A 13615-nucleotide genomic window follows, 5' to 3' on the forward strand; every position below is an offset into this window, starting at 1 on the left:
ATTAAAAGACTAATTACTTTCACCCCAAATACTAATTATTTGTAATTTTAACATTTTTTAAATTTGCCACTATCCTAGGTTTTGCCCATTTGTCAGTAAGAATTTTTTACTCATTTAAAACGCAATCAAATTTAATATATGCTCCCTTATACCTTTTATATATTTTAATATGTACACGTCAGAATAAGCTTGTTTGAATTTTTACATAAATATTGTGTTACACTGAATGACAATGTAACATTATTTCAACCAAATTTTGACATTTTATTCTCCAAAAACTTATTTGAAACCTTAAAAGTAGACACTTTACTTACATTTAATGTGCTTTCTATGGACATAAAATCACTTTTGAAAATTTCTTTTGATGTGGACATCTTAATGTCTTTGACCCATATATAGTTTTTTAGTGGTAACGTCTCTCAGTTACTTTAATTCAGTTGTTATTCTCTTTCTGTGTTCTAATGTAATCTACAGACATGGTAAACAATGTCACTGCCATGTAATCAGGTTGTTCTTTGTCTTTGCTTCTCATGCAAGCCAAGATGAACTCGGCTTTAAGTTGGTGCATTAACCAAAAAAGTCTGAAAGGGCCTTTTAGAGAAAATTACCAGCAAACACTTCTGAGGAATGTGACCCTGTCCTATTGCCGCTGGATGTGTTCCAGCTCCTCCCGGTTCACAGTCGACCTCACAATCATCCCTCTACTTATTTCAAATCACTCAAACATTGCATTTGGGTACAAATCTGTTTATTTCGGTTGAAGTGAGATGCGGTACAAGTCTTGAGTTGTATATTCCCCCTGCAGTGTTGTGTGAACCACAATTATCGCAAGTATACCACACAACAGGAGTATGCTCCCATAAAAAAATAATGTACATTTGTTCTTGCATTACATTCAACTGGGTTTTAAGCACAATTTTTTTGCAAGTGTTTCATTTTGTAATTGTGTCAAGGGCAAGATCTTCTGTGTGGTGTTACATAGGAGGACAAAGCTGAATTAAAATAAAACAACACGAGAATATAAAACTTTTTTTTTTACAGATGTAAATAAGGCTTCACATTCATAGAAAGACAGTATGCACTGAAGCAATTAAGGATGTGTTCCAGCTCCTCCCGGTTCACAGTCGACCTCTTGAAATCATCCCTCTACTTATTTCAGATCACTCAAACATTGCATTTGGGTACAAATCTGTTTATTTCGGTTGAAGTGAGATGCGGTACAAGTCTTGAGTTGTATATTCCCCCTGCAGTGTTGTGTGAACCACAATTATCGCAAGTATACCACACAACAGGAGTATGCTCCCATAAAAAAATAATGTACATTTGTTCTTGCATTACATTCAACTGGGTTTTAAGCACAATTTTTTTGCAAGTGTTTCATTTTGTAATTGTGTCAAGGGCAAGATCTTCTGTGTGGTGTTACATAGGAGGACAAAGCTGAATTAAAATAAAACTAAACACGAGAATATAAAACTTTTTTTTTTACAGATGTAAATAAGGCTTCACATTCATAGAAAGACAGTATGCACTGAAGCAATTAAGTGTTTAAAAACTGACAGTATGTTCGTAAGGGCCTCATGACAAAATCCTGGCATGTTAAAAATGCTTGCCTAACAAGTGAAGTAAACCATCAGTGACTTGGCACCTGTGTTTGTGACCAGCTGCACTTCAAACCAGCCATCCACACTGGACTCAATAATCCCTTCTCTGTTCTGTGCATATGGTGGATTCCCGCTGGTGTCCAACAGCAATATTACACAACTATTACAAAATACTTCATATATATGTCGAGCCAGCTGTGGTTGTCAAAAGGATGTTAGTACCTTAACGATTGTAGCTTTTGTGGCTCATAGGCAGGTCTTTAATGTTTACTCTGTGCTGTCTAGAACACGAGAATATAAAACTTTTTTTTTTACAGATGTAAATAAGGCTTCACATTCATAGAAAGACAGTATGCACTGAAGCAATTGTTTAAAAACTGACAGTATGTTCGTAAGGGCCTCATGACAAAATCCTGGCATGTTAAAAATGCTTGCCTAACAAGTGAAGTAAACCATCAGTGACTTGGCACCTGTGTTTGTGACCAGCTGCACTTCAAACCAGCCATCCACACTGGACTCAATAATCCCTTCTCTGTTCTGTGCATATGGTGGATTCCCGCTGGTGTCCAACAGCAATATTACACAACTATTACAAAATACTTCATATATATGTCGAGCCAGCTGTGGTTGTCAAAAGGATGTTAGTACCTTAACGATTGTAGCTTTTGTGGCTCATAGGCAGGTCTTTAATGTTTACTCTGTGCTGTCTAGATTAGCATTTGATTTGAATGAAGGGAAAACAGGTGTGTCATCACTTACAGAGCAGTAAAAATCAAGAGGTTGTTTCAGTTATTAGCTAGTTCTAAAATCCCAATTTTGTTGTGATTTTGAAGCAGATATGAAATCTTGTAAAAAAAAAAAAAAATCCTGTGTTAATGCAGGACTGCTACTATTTTGTGCAAATGTCTTAATACCTGAAGTGTCTTGTTGCGCTAATTATTTTGTAATGGAAAAAGTGTAATCATGTAAAGTGCTTGTGTAACAATCTTTGCAAAAAGAATTATGTGCTAAAATCACTTTCAAATCAAACAGGACAAAAACAAATCTAGTGCTAAAAACTCTAGTTGCAATGGGTTGAGTGTATCAGGGCCTAAATCTCACACCAATAATATTCAGAATGTTTAACATAAGAAAACGGCTGCAATTCCCTCACTTCCACATGGTGAAAAAAATCCACTTTGGTTACATGTACAAACCGTATATGTCTGCATAGCTTTCCAGAAGAGTTATAATAACAATCTAGCACCACTGAAGCCGAGATACAGAATACTGACTACATGTATATAAATATATAAGCGTTATATAAGCATTCCTGAATGAATAACTAGCACACTCCAAATAACTATCAAAGAGACTTTAACCATGGCTTGCAATTACAAAAGTATTACAAAACTATACTATCTTAAAGTAGAGCGCATTGTAAAACTTATATACCTAGTCTGAAGGTTAACTATGACCATAAAGTCGAAAAACTAATAAAATACGTAAAAGTAGAATAAATATGCCCATTTTTGCTTTGGAGCTTTTACAAAAGTAATTAAAGCATGTATAACCCATAAGAACCATAGTTCCCGTTCTTTCCCCCTATGATTAGTTCTCAGGCAATTTTACAGCACCTTAAACTAAATGTATGATTGAGGGAAGTAATGTATGCTTTTTTGACATATTTCTATTCTAAGCTACGCTAAGGAGAGCTCCTTCTCGCCTTTGTTATTTTGGCTAATGGCAAAGACTATATACTCAATGCACAAGCAGCAAAAGCATGCATGTTAGTAAAACAGATGGAACGGGTTCCTGGCGAGGTTCTCGAAGAACACAGCATGCCATACTCTAGCAGAAATTGGCCTACGGTCTCTTTAAAAGTTATACAGAGTTGGGAAGTGAGGGAATATTGGGATCTGGCTTCTGCTCGGGTGAACAGAACAGGAAGAGTCTACTCCGGAGGCTTTTATAGGCAAACCTGAAATACATCATATGTCCCATAGCAACAAAGGAAACCGAGATGATCACGAGAAGGCCGAAGGCCTCTGGATTTGGTGCAAGGATGACCATGATGAAGTGTAGGAGATCAAGAAGATAGTTCATGGAGTTCTGGACGCCGTTGATGACGCCTCTCTCGGATTCAATCACATTCTCTTGGATCAGCTGGGTCACGGTCAAATCAAAGGACCAAAGACCTGAAAGCAATTCAGGAAAATCAATTAAAACATAATGCATCAATACGCAATTATCTCAAACATGCCTTGTTGTTTTTGGCCTCAAAGGTTGGCTTTATAACTTTCAGGTGATACGGATATCATCATCTTCCCCTTGAAGATAACAGAAAATAATGACTAAAACTATTTCTATTGTTTGCTGTTGGTTGCTCATTTACTCACCAATTCTAGCAGCAATGACACCGGCGAAAAGAAGACTGACAGACATGTAGGACTCTACTTGCGGGGCTTCCTCAAAAACAGTGGCGTTAATCTGGATCTGTGGTTTAATTGTAGGAACAAGAGTAGGACTCTCACGCAGCGAGCCGCTGTCTCCAAACAGATGCTTTAAGACCTCGTCGAAGGGTGAGACGCTGAGATCGAAAGGGCTGCCAGGAGCAAAGACAGATGCTACGCAGAGCATGAGGCAAGACAGTTGGGCGACTCCAGCGATGAAGCCGGTTCTGATCAGGCCACACTTCTTTCTGATCCAGGTGAAGGCCACCGTTCCACAGATTCCAGATATAGCTGAAGCTCCCATGAGGAGACTGAGCACGGAGCCATTCAGGCCCTGAGTGTACGCATAGCCTGTGGTGATGCAGTCGAAGCCCAGAACGGTCATGTAGAGGAAAGCCAGAGACATGCCAGCAAAGAAGATGGACTGGTTGTAGTAGGCCACCCAGCCATCCTTAAAGGTGCGGATGGGTTCTGTCATTTGGTAGCAGCAACTGGTGTTCTTCTTCACCTCAGCAGATTCATTCATCAGCTGGGAGCCTTCAACTGGACTTTCATTATTTCCAATCTCTGCAACAGTGAATTGGAAAACCACAAAAGTAAAATGACTGTGTTTTTGTTTTGTTTTTTAGCAAATGATTAGTGAAAAGGTGCTTAATCTTCAAAATTGGTCAAAAATGGAAGAAAATAACTAATCCAGAATTGGAAATAACAGGCTAGTAACAGGGTTTCAGATTTACCCTGAACAAATGCTGGTTTATGGTTAGTAAAAAAAAAAAAAAAAAAACTTTAGTAATATGGTTAGATGGTTGAGCTTGACAAGTGCAGTGAACACTAGTTTGAGAAACTTATTGATTAAATATATTATTATCTTCCAGGGTGTCACAAATTTAAAGAATGTTAATTTTTTGTAATGGGAGAAAACCAATAGGTAACAGGGTTGTGCAAAAAGTGGGGCAGGTGAAAATTTGTATTTTAAGGCAGATCAATATTGCATACTTGTTATGTTGTCTTAATCTTATGTTCGATAATAGTCTAACATATTCAAATGTGCTCACAACAAAAATCACTTTTTACTGTCATACTAAAAAAAAAAAAAAGTATTGGGACTCTATTTGTGGAAAGTGCCAGAAGAGTTTGGGTGGTATTACAAACCTTTTTGTACGTTGAGATGCTTCAGCTCTTGGTCATCAGCGTCTTTCTGTCCTGCCTTGAAGGCAAGTGCTGGAGTCTTCTGATAAACTTTCCGAAGCAGGAAGTACTCCAAGCACATGGAGAACACATTCCAACCCGAGATAAAACCACAGCCGATGAAATGGGAACCGAATGCCATGATCTGGCCCACAAGCATTGGAGCCAGAATGTTGGTTAACTGGTCGATTATTCTTACAGTTGCGTTCATATCTAACAAAATAGAAATATAGAAAACAATAGGGAGTACAGTTATGGAAAAATAGGATATATTCTGTGATTATATATATATATATATATATAGAGAGAGAGAGAGAGAGAGATACAGTACAAGTGATTCTGTAAATGATGGTGTCTGCAAGATTTTTTCAATGTTTTTGAAAAAAGTCTCTTATGCTCACCAAAGCTGCATTTACTTCATAAAAATACAGTAAAAACAGTAATATTGTAAAATATTATTGCAATATAAAATCATTGTTTTCTATTGTAATATATTTTAAAATGTAATGTATTCCTGTGATGGTAAAGGTGAATTACTCCAGCAGCCATTACTCCAGTCTTGCAAGATTAATCTTTCATACTACCCTTATTACTTTTGAATGGTAATGTATATCCCTATATAATATACATATTGGCTATGTGCTAACTTTCATGCACTTTCACTGCAGGTTAATGGGTTCACTGGGTACATTGAGAGTCATAAGGACTGACAGCTGATGCAAGCACTCTATACAGATAAGATGATTGATGGAGAAAGAGCTGTAATGTATTTTATGAGTTTCCTCGACTAGGTGAGATGAGTTTTATAGACAATACAGTGGTTGAAAAACGTATTTGGACACTTAAGCCACATTCAATTAAATAACAAAAAAATATATACAAATACAAAATTATACACAAAATTCAAAATGATTTTACTACAGTATGTTTGTTTTTAGATTTACAACAACAGATTCATTTGGTCAAAATAAAGACAAAATGATTTGGACAATTTTCTGTTATCAAACTTTTAGTGGAACACGTCTATTGTTAATGTGATGTGTTAACTCTGCTAGGAACTGACTTTATAAATATTGAAATATCATCAATAAAGGCTTAAAACCACCATGAGACTAGTTGGTTAAAATTAACTTGATATTTTGTTATGTAATGGGATGAAATTCATACATTTTAAGTTTTGTCCAAATACGTTTGGGGCCATTATAATGAAGGTTGAAGAAGGTGAGACATTTCGAATCCTGACCTGCCAATTTGCTCCGATCATCTCCAGCCACAACCACAACCCAGTCCCTCTGGATGGTGATGGACATAGCTGTGCTGGCCAAGTTAGCGATGTTAGCAATGGTGATGACCAAAATGTAGCATGATGTCTGCAATGACAACGAACATGTAATTAAAAAATATGTCACTGTGTCCAAAATAGTAGCAAATATTGTTATTTGTTGTTAGTCCACTGACATAAAAAGCATGACTTGATATTCAGGAACAGTCCAGAACAACAAAAAAAAAACAAGCCCCATTTTGTCTGCTGTATGGATTCTTCACCTCAGTGACACCGGGACAAAAAGCAGGTTTTGTCTGTTATTGTATATGTTAAGTTAAAGCTTTCCAGCCCTATTGAGCAAGCAACATGCTTTCTGCTCACATGACATCCCTGGATTCTGCTGACAGCACGTCAACATTTTGTTATCAAGGTGTCATGTTTCAGTAGCAAGAACTTAAGTTGAGTCCATGCAGAATAAAGAAGGGAGCTCTATGTTTTAGACAACATTACCTCCTATATAGGTCCGAAATGACTGAGAAGCTTGACATAACTCTGAATATCCTGTTATAAGGAGATTGTTTGCCACTGCCAGCTATGAAGAAAAACCTTTTTTCAAACATTTTAAATAGCGAGGCACGTTTAAGAGTGAAACTATTTGCATAAAACTGGAGCAAGAACAAAACTGGAGGCCACCAAGAACTGCAGCAAGAAGGTTCTGCTTTTGAAAAATGAAGACTTTCTTTATTAGTACATGAATCTAGATCAGTTCTGAGTGCTTTTGAAGAACTATTTATTACACATTCAGCAAATACTGATGAATAGTGTCAGAGTTTTACTAGAAAGGAAACTGTCACGTCTTTTTAAATACTCACAAGCAACCATCCACTGTACATGATAGTAAGCTGTTCTTTAAACTGGAAAACGGCCATCAGAAGGACTCCACAGAGAATGACAGCACTGTTCTGGACAACCAAAGACGTCTGTGCCACTGAAATTGAGAAAGAAAAAGATTCAAATTGCATTTAGTAAAAAAAAAAAAAAGTTGGAATAATTGGCATAATGAGAAGTGATGCATGCTCTCAGTAATGTGTCATGTTTCACAATAATTCTGCATGCTCTGTTTTTTGGAGCTTTGCCATGTTTACCTTTCAGTCTGGGGTTTTTGTCCACCCAGTCACCAATAATAGCGCCCAGTAAGAGGACAGACCCCGCAACCACCAGTCCATACACAGCTGTCAGGAGTAAACTATTGCCATACAGCTCCACCAAAAACACAGCCACAGCAAAATTCCACATCCGATCCCCCTGTAACATAATGACACAATGGTCTTCAGTCAAAACACTATAGGGGATCCATACAAAAAAAAAATAGGTATAAGTATTTTGCAGCTCACATTACCTGTTTTAATAGCAACATATTAATAAAAACACACACACACTAGTGCTGGGCGGTACACCGGTTCATACCGAATACCGGTTTTTATTTTTGTTATGATATGAATTTTGAAAATACTGGAGTAAAGTTATTGTCATTTCTGATCTTCAAACTGTCACTGTGCTGTGATGATAAGAGATGTGCTAATATAATTTAGTAATATGGCCAAATAACTTTAGTTATGGTTTTTGGTTATTACAACTTATTAGAATTTTTACACATAAAATAAATTAAGTTTTTATGAAAAAAGTCGAATTTCCCTGATTTTAAGACAAAAATAGAGGAATTCTGGAGATTTTAACCCTTCAGTGCTGCTAAAAATGTAGGAAAAAGTAATTAGAGAGACACAATAAAAAGAATTACATTTAATTTAATCTTATATTTAATCAATACATCTATTTGTATGTGTGTGTGTGTGTGTGTGTGTGTGTGAAAATCTAAAATACAAATACAAAATAAAAATAATATGAATAAAATGCAATAGCAAATATAATGACATGTATGCAACATATGCAAATAAATATATATAGGTCCCTGTTCTTCAAAGAAGAACGATCTGTCAAAAACAGATCCTAATGCAAAGAGACTCTTACCCATGTTGACAAGGCATGTCCTAGGTAAATGAGGAATTTCGCAGACTTGAAGAATTCGCAAAATCTTTCTGAAGAGACAGAAATGCAAGTGCAAGGTTGTTTATTATTTTCTTCTTATACCTCACAGCATTCTACTGCAGACGAATTCGCAAAACACTTACCACAGCAAGGTTTTTTAGATGCAGTTCTGTCCATTGTGCGTTGAATATCGATTGTATTTGTTCGGTTGTATTTGTCAGGATTTTAGTTCCTTTGTATTGTTCAGGTTCAACAGGAAAAGTAAAATATTCGCTGCAAATATTTCCTGCGCAAAAACACGAATATTTCCCTTCTCTCCTCTCCAAACTTAGCTATCACTGTAGCTGAAGTTGGAGAGAAATAACCCCTTCTAGAACGACTAAAAGTGTAAAAACATATAATTCCCGAAAGGGCTCGCGAACGCAGCCGAGCACCGTGTTTACCAAACAGCCCGTCAGGCAGACTGCTGATAATATAGCGATAATAGACTCCGCCCCTTTTGCGCTCAACAAAGACAGAACCAGAAAGAGTGTTTCTCGAGCTTGTTTAACAAGGTCAAAGTCATGATTCTGATCCACTAAATGGATTTGCAAAATACAGCTAAAATAAAAATATAAAGAGCTAATGTATAAAGTCTATACATCTTATTATAGGGGAGACGGGGCTAGTTGTCACAAACGCTTGTTTCTTCAGAAGTGCCTTCTACATGATTTCAAACACCTAGTTTAATCCCCTGTTAAATTATGTTTTTGTGAATTCCGTCCTTCAAAGCAAAATTTAATACTACCACACTTGACATGCTATAGCTGTTGGTTAAGTGAACAAACTGTAAGCACAATAGCATAGACTACATTAAGATAAGGGTCAACAATATAATAAAGTTATTGGGGCATGTTGTCACAAAATCAAGTCAAGTCAAGTCTGCTTTATTGTCAATTCTTCCACATGTACAGCACATACACACAGAGAATTGAAATTGCGTTACTCTCAGACCCTTGGTGCATACATGGGTAATGGAAGAAATGTTTAATTCATATTTAAGTAATTATTAATAGTAGCATTATTACTTTTTGTTTGATGTGTGACAACTCTCCAGACTCTCCTACATATATAATTTCACTACATAATACACTTTTTTGTGTCTTTTAAATTATACAGGCCTATATATCTTATTAGTTATCATTCAGTTGGTATACCATTAAAAACCCATATCAGTATCAACACTAGCATTAGATAATCTCTTTATGTGTCAGCATGACCCACTTTGATGGGTGTTCTGTTGGACTCAAGGACCTAAAAGGTGCACAGTACATCTCTGTCATTTGGAAATTTTGTAACATAAGCCTCGATGAACAGTAGAGTTGACATAAAATCAGTGTAAACATTTTATTAAATACCAAGCATCTAGTTCAGGGGTCTCCAAACTCGGTCCTGGAGGGCCGGTGTCCTGCAGAGTTTAGCTCCAACCCTAATTAAACACACCTGAACCAGCTAATCAAGCTCTTACTAGGCATACTAGAAACTTCCAGGCATAAAATATAAATAGATAGATAGATAGATAGATAGATAGATAGGTAGATAGATAGATAGATAGATAGATAGATAGATAGATAGATAGATAGATAGTTTGATTTTATTTTCAACAATTTTCACAATCAGCTCTGGAAGTTTTCTTTTTTCGCTGTACTGAGTTGCACTTTGGATCATTGACAGCTATTTCCCAACAGCTTGGCAGTGAATGGCTCTTCCCAATAGTATCCAGATTTATTCTATTCAGGCCAGTACTTAGTGTCAGTATTAACACACAGCAGTTTTGAGCACACAAACAAACATAATGTGAAATATTAGAAAAACACCCAAAAGCTACGGTTATTATAAAGTTATGTATGTCCAGGAATGTGTTTTTGCCTTCTGCTTTTGGTTTGAAGGAAAGTTGCTTTATTACACACTCACATTCACTTCTTCAACCCAATTATTGCCTAACCACGAGAGGCTCAAAAGAGTGCATTTCAGTCGTTTGATAGCCTGAGTGGATGTTTTTCATTTAACATTGGCTATGCAGAAGCTTGTAGCATGTTTTTTTTTATATCTGTTTGTATCTTCATGTTTTTTTGACACGATAATGCATAAAAAGTGAAGTAATGCTTTGCTCGGTTTGGTTATTTTTAAGTAATAACATGATGCAATGATGTATCACATTTACAAACACATAACAAACAGAAAGGATTGTGTCGTTATACATCTTTGTTAGGGGGTTCTCATATTTGTTTGCTGCAGAATTTGCATGACAAAGCAACATCTAATGGTTTGGGCTTGATTAAAAAGTCTGACGATTAGGAAGCATCCGATTAACACAAGGCTCAAAGCTAAGTCATGCTTCACACAGAACCATCCTATCCACAGAAATTTAAGACATGGAACCAGATTACTCAGGTCACAGACTTGGTATTGTTCTCTATCACTCTGTTGGTCTCATAACACGACTGCTTTACACCTTGCTTGATCATATCCTTTACATCTACATTGAATCAAATTTGGTTTTCTTTTATCTGACAAATCGGTAGAGGAACATATTTAGTAACCCTGGATATTGACCATTTTCTTCTGATAAGGATCCAAACTTTACACAGGTGTCTAGAATCAATACAGGAGTACGCAGAGTTCGCTTACTGCCATAACCATGACTGAACCCAAACAAACTAGTGTGTTTGTGATATTACACACAAGTAAACATTGTCCACATGATTTAACACTTAAGCCTTTCATGGGTGACCACACATTTCAACAGAACTGTACAACATGGGGGATAATGCACAATCAACAGGACCGCAAACACAAACACTGTAATTCAGTAAATGCAGGTTTTCAGTGTCATGAATGAGGTTAGAAGTTTACGAAACAGGAGAGTGGGATCTAACTATTAAAAATAGGAATGATTACCAAAACCAATGAATTCTATGTTTAGAGCTACAGACAACAGATTAAAATGACTTCTAGGTGCTTGCTTTTAATATCTGAATAATTAAGTGCATGTCGAGAGTGCACTTGAGATGACTCAAATCTTAAAATAGTTTTAAGTCTGCCAGTACAATGCGTCAGACCGTTTTTGATCAGACAATAGGTTTTTTTTTTTGTTTTTGTTCTTTGTATTGAACATCGACAGAGAATCATGAAGAATGAAAAAAGCTTGATCTGATTAAAAATCATAGGTAGTGTCAGCTAGAGGGGTATTTTTTAGGGTGACCAAATGTTCACGTTTTCCAGGGTACAAGACACCAAAAACTGGGACTGTCCCTAACTAAACAATTACACTTTCAACAATTATAATTTATATTAAAATTATAATTACAGATCCACTTCCAAAAGCACAACCATAAAATAATATTTGAAAAAATATGTAATTATTGTATACAGTATATTCACGGTTTGTGAAAATGAAAATAGTTAGAAAATATTAATATTTGTTAAATACAGTTTTATCTGATATTTATTTATTTATTTTCATTTTTGCAATGCATTTTTGTAAAGTCATATTTTTGTTAAAAGATAAATACTGTTTCGATCTGTTTGCGATTTGCAGTGGTTGCTATTTAATATTTTTCATAGTGTGATTTTTGATAAATTATATTAAAAAGTTGAATTAACAAAGTTGTATTAACGATTAATAATTATAACAGTATATGGAACCCACAACATTTAAAAAACAAAAACGTACAAAAATATATTATCCCTGTTTTTTGAGGCATAGATAATCACAAGTGAGATTTCAAAGATATTTTAAATGCCTCCATTTGAGCAATCTGGTCACCTTAGTATGTTAAAATACATTTTACGTATTTGACAGGTCCTGGAAATATGTTGATTTAATCATCTTAATCAAAACTAAATCACAAACTGTCTTTTGTCTCAATATACATGTGATCATTTCAGGGATGCTCTCCAGTTACTGGGCAACAAAAACATTTGGATAAGTAAATGTCACACACTGAGTTACAATATCATGTTATTTTTTTAATCCCCCCTCAAGTATGGTAGGATATCAGATAGGATAGTATAAGATAATATAGACATCAGCTGTTTTGGTAATGAAAAAATTCTAATAGTAGGTCACTGCCCTGGGTGTGAAATATTCTAAAATCAGCTTGAATGCATAATACTGACCTATATTGTCAATACATGTGTATAAATACATTTCAGGGATGTGTTACAAAACCTTTTGTCATCACAAGCGATGGTCTCGTGGATTTTGGATTTAGGATTGTGGCATGTTGGCTATTTAGTGTTGTCGGAGAAAAAAAATCTAAAGGCTCCATTGTACACTAAATACTACTTGTATCCGATGGGATGCAACATTTTTACAGTAAGACAGTAAAATCTTGTCAGCTTAGACTGCTTTTGAAGGTTAAAATGCAAACAAGGTGCTTTGTGTTTTGAGCAAAACTCTCCAGTTACAGTGCAACAAAATATTTGGATAAGTTTTGGATAAGATGTTGCATACAAGAGTTATGATATCATGTTAATTTTTTTTACCCCCCCCCACCCCTTAAGTGTGGTAGGACATCAGAAAGGATAGGCCTAGTATCAGATAATAACAGCTCCATTTAGGAACCAGCTTTTACTTTGCAACAAAAATATTTGGATGTGGTACCAGGGGTGTCCAAACTCGGTCCTGGAGGGCCGGTGTCCTGCAGAGTTTAGCTCCAACTTGCCTCAACACACCTGCCGGTAAGTTTCTAGTATGCCTATAAGAGCTTGATTAGCTTGTTCAGGTGTGTTTGATTGGGGTTGGAGCTAAACTCTTCAGGACACCGGCCCTCCAGGACCGAGTTTGGGCACCCCTGTGGTACACTAAATTATTATATGAATTCATTTTTTGTCCACCTTCAAGTATGGTAGGGAATCAGATCGGATAGTATCAGATTATATCAGTTTCCGACAAATATCAGCTGTTTGGTGGTGAAACACTTTTTGTATTACCTATGTGAGCTGTTATTTTTGACAATGCATCCTATTTTTCCAGACACATTACCAGTATTTAAACCATCCGTTTACTCAGTCTCTCCTACTCATTCATTCACATTTCT

The 13615-nt window shown here is 36.0% G+C and overlaps 1 protein-coding gene across 1 annotated transcript; it reads right to left on the reverse strand.

Moving 5' to 3' along the window:
• Positions 1 to 1919: 1919 nt before the first annotated feature.
• LOC107657533 (solute carrier family 40 member 1) lies at positions 1920 to 8970 on the reverse strand. The gene is made up of 8 exons (XM_016445670.1): positions 8675 to 8970; positions 8514 to 8581; positions 7631 to 7790; positions 7358 to 7473; positions 6465 to 6591; positions 5186 to 5434; positions 3980 to 4600; positions 1920 to 3778 (listed from the first exon to the last, which is right to left on the reverse strand). Exons 1-8 carry the CDS (start codon positions 8706 to 8708, stop codon positions 3465 to 3467), a joined length of 1689 nt encoding a protein of 562 aa, XP_016301156.1. The 5' UTR covers positions 8709 to 8970; the 3' UTR covers positions 1920 to 3464.
• Positions 8971 to 13615: the final 4645 nt, after the last annotated feature.

Source organism: Sinocyclocheilus anshuiensis, unplaced genomic scaffold, assembly GCF_001515605.1.
Source record: "Sinocyclocheilus anshuiensis isolate Anshui unplaced genomic scaffold, SAMN03320099.WGS_v1.1 scaffold179, whole genome shotgun sequence".
Lineage (NCBI taxonomy): Eukaryota > Metazoa > Chordata > Actinopteri > Cypriniformes > Cyprinidae > Sinocyclocheilus > Sinocyclocheilus anshuiensis.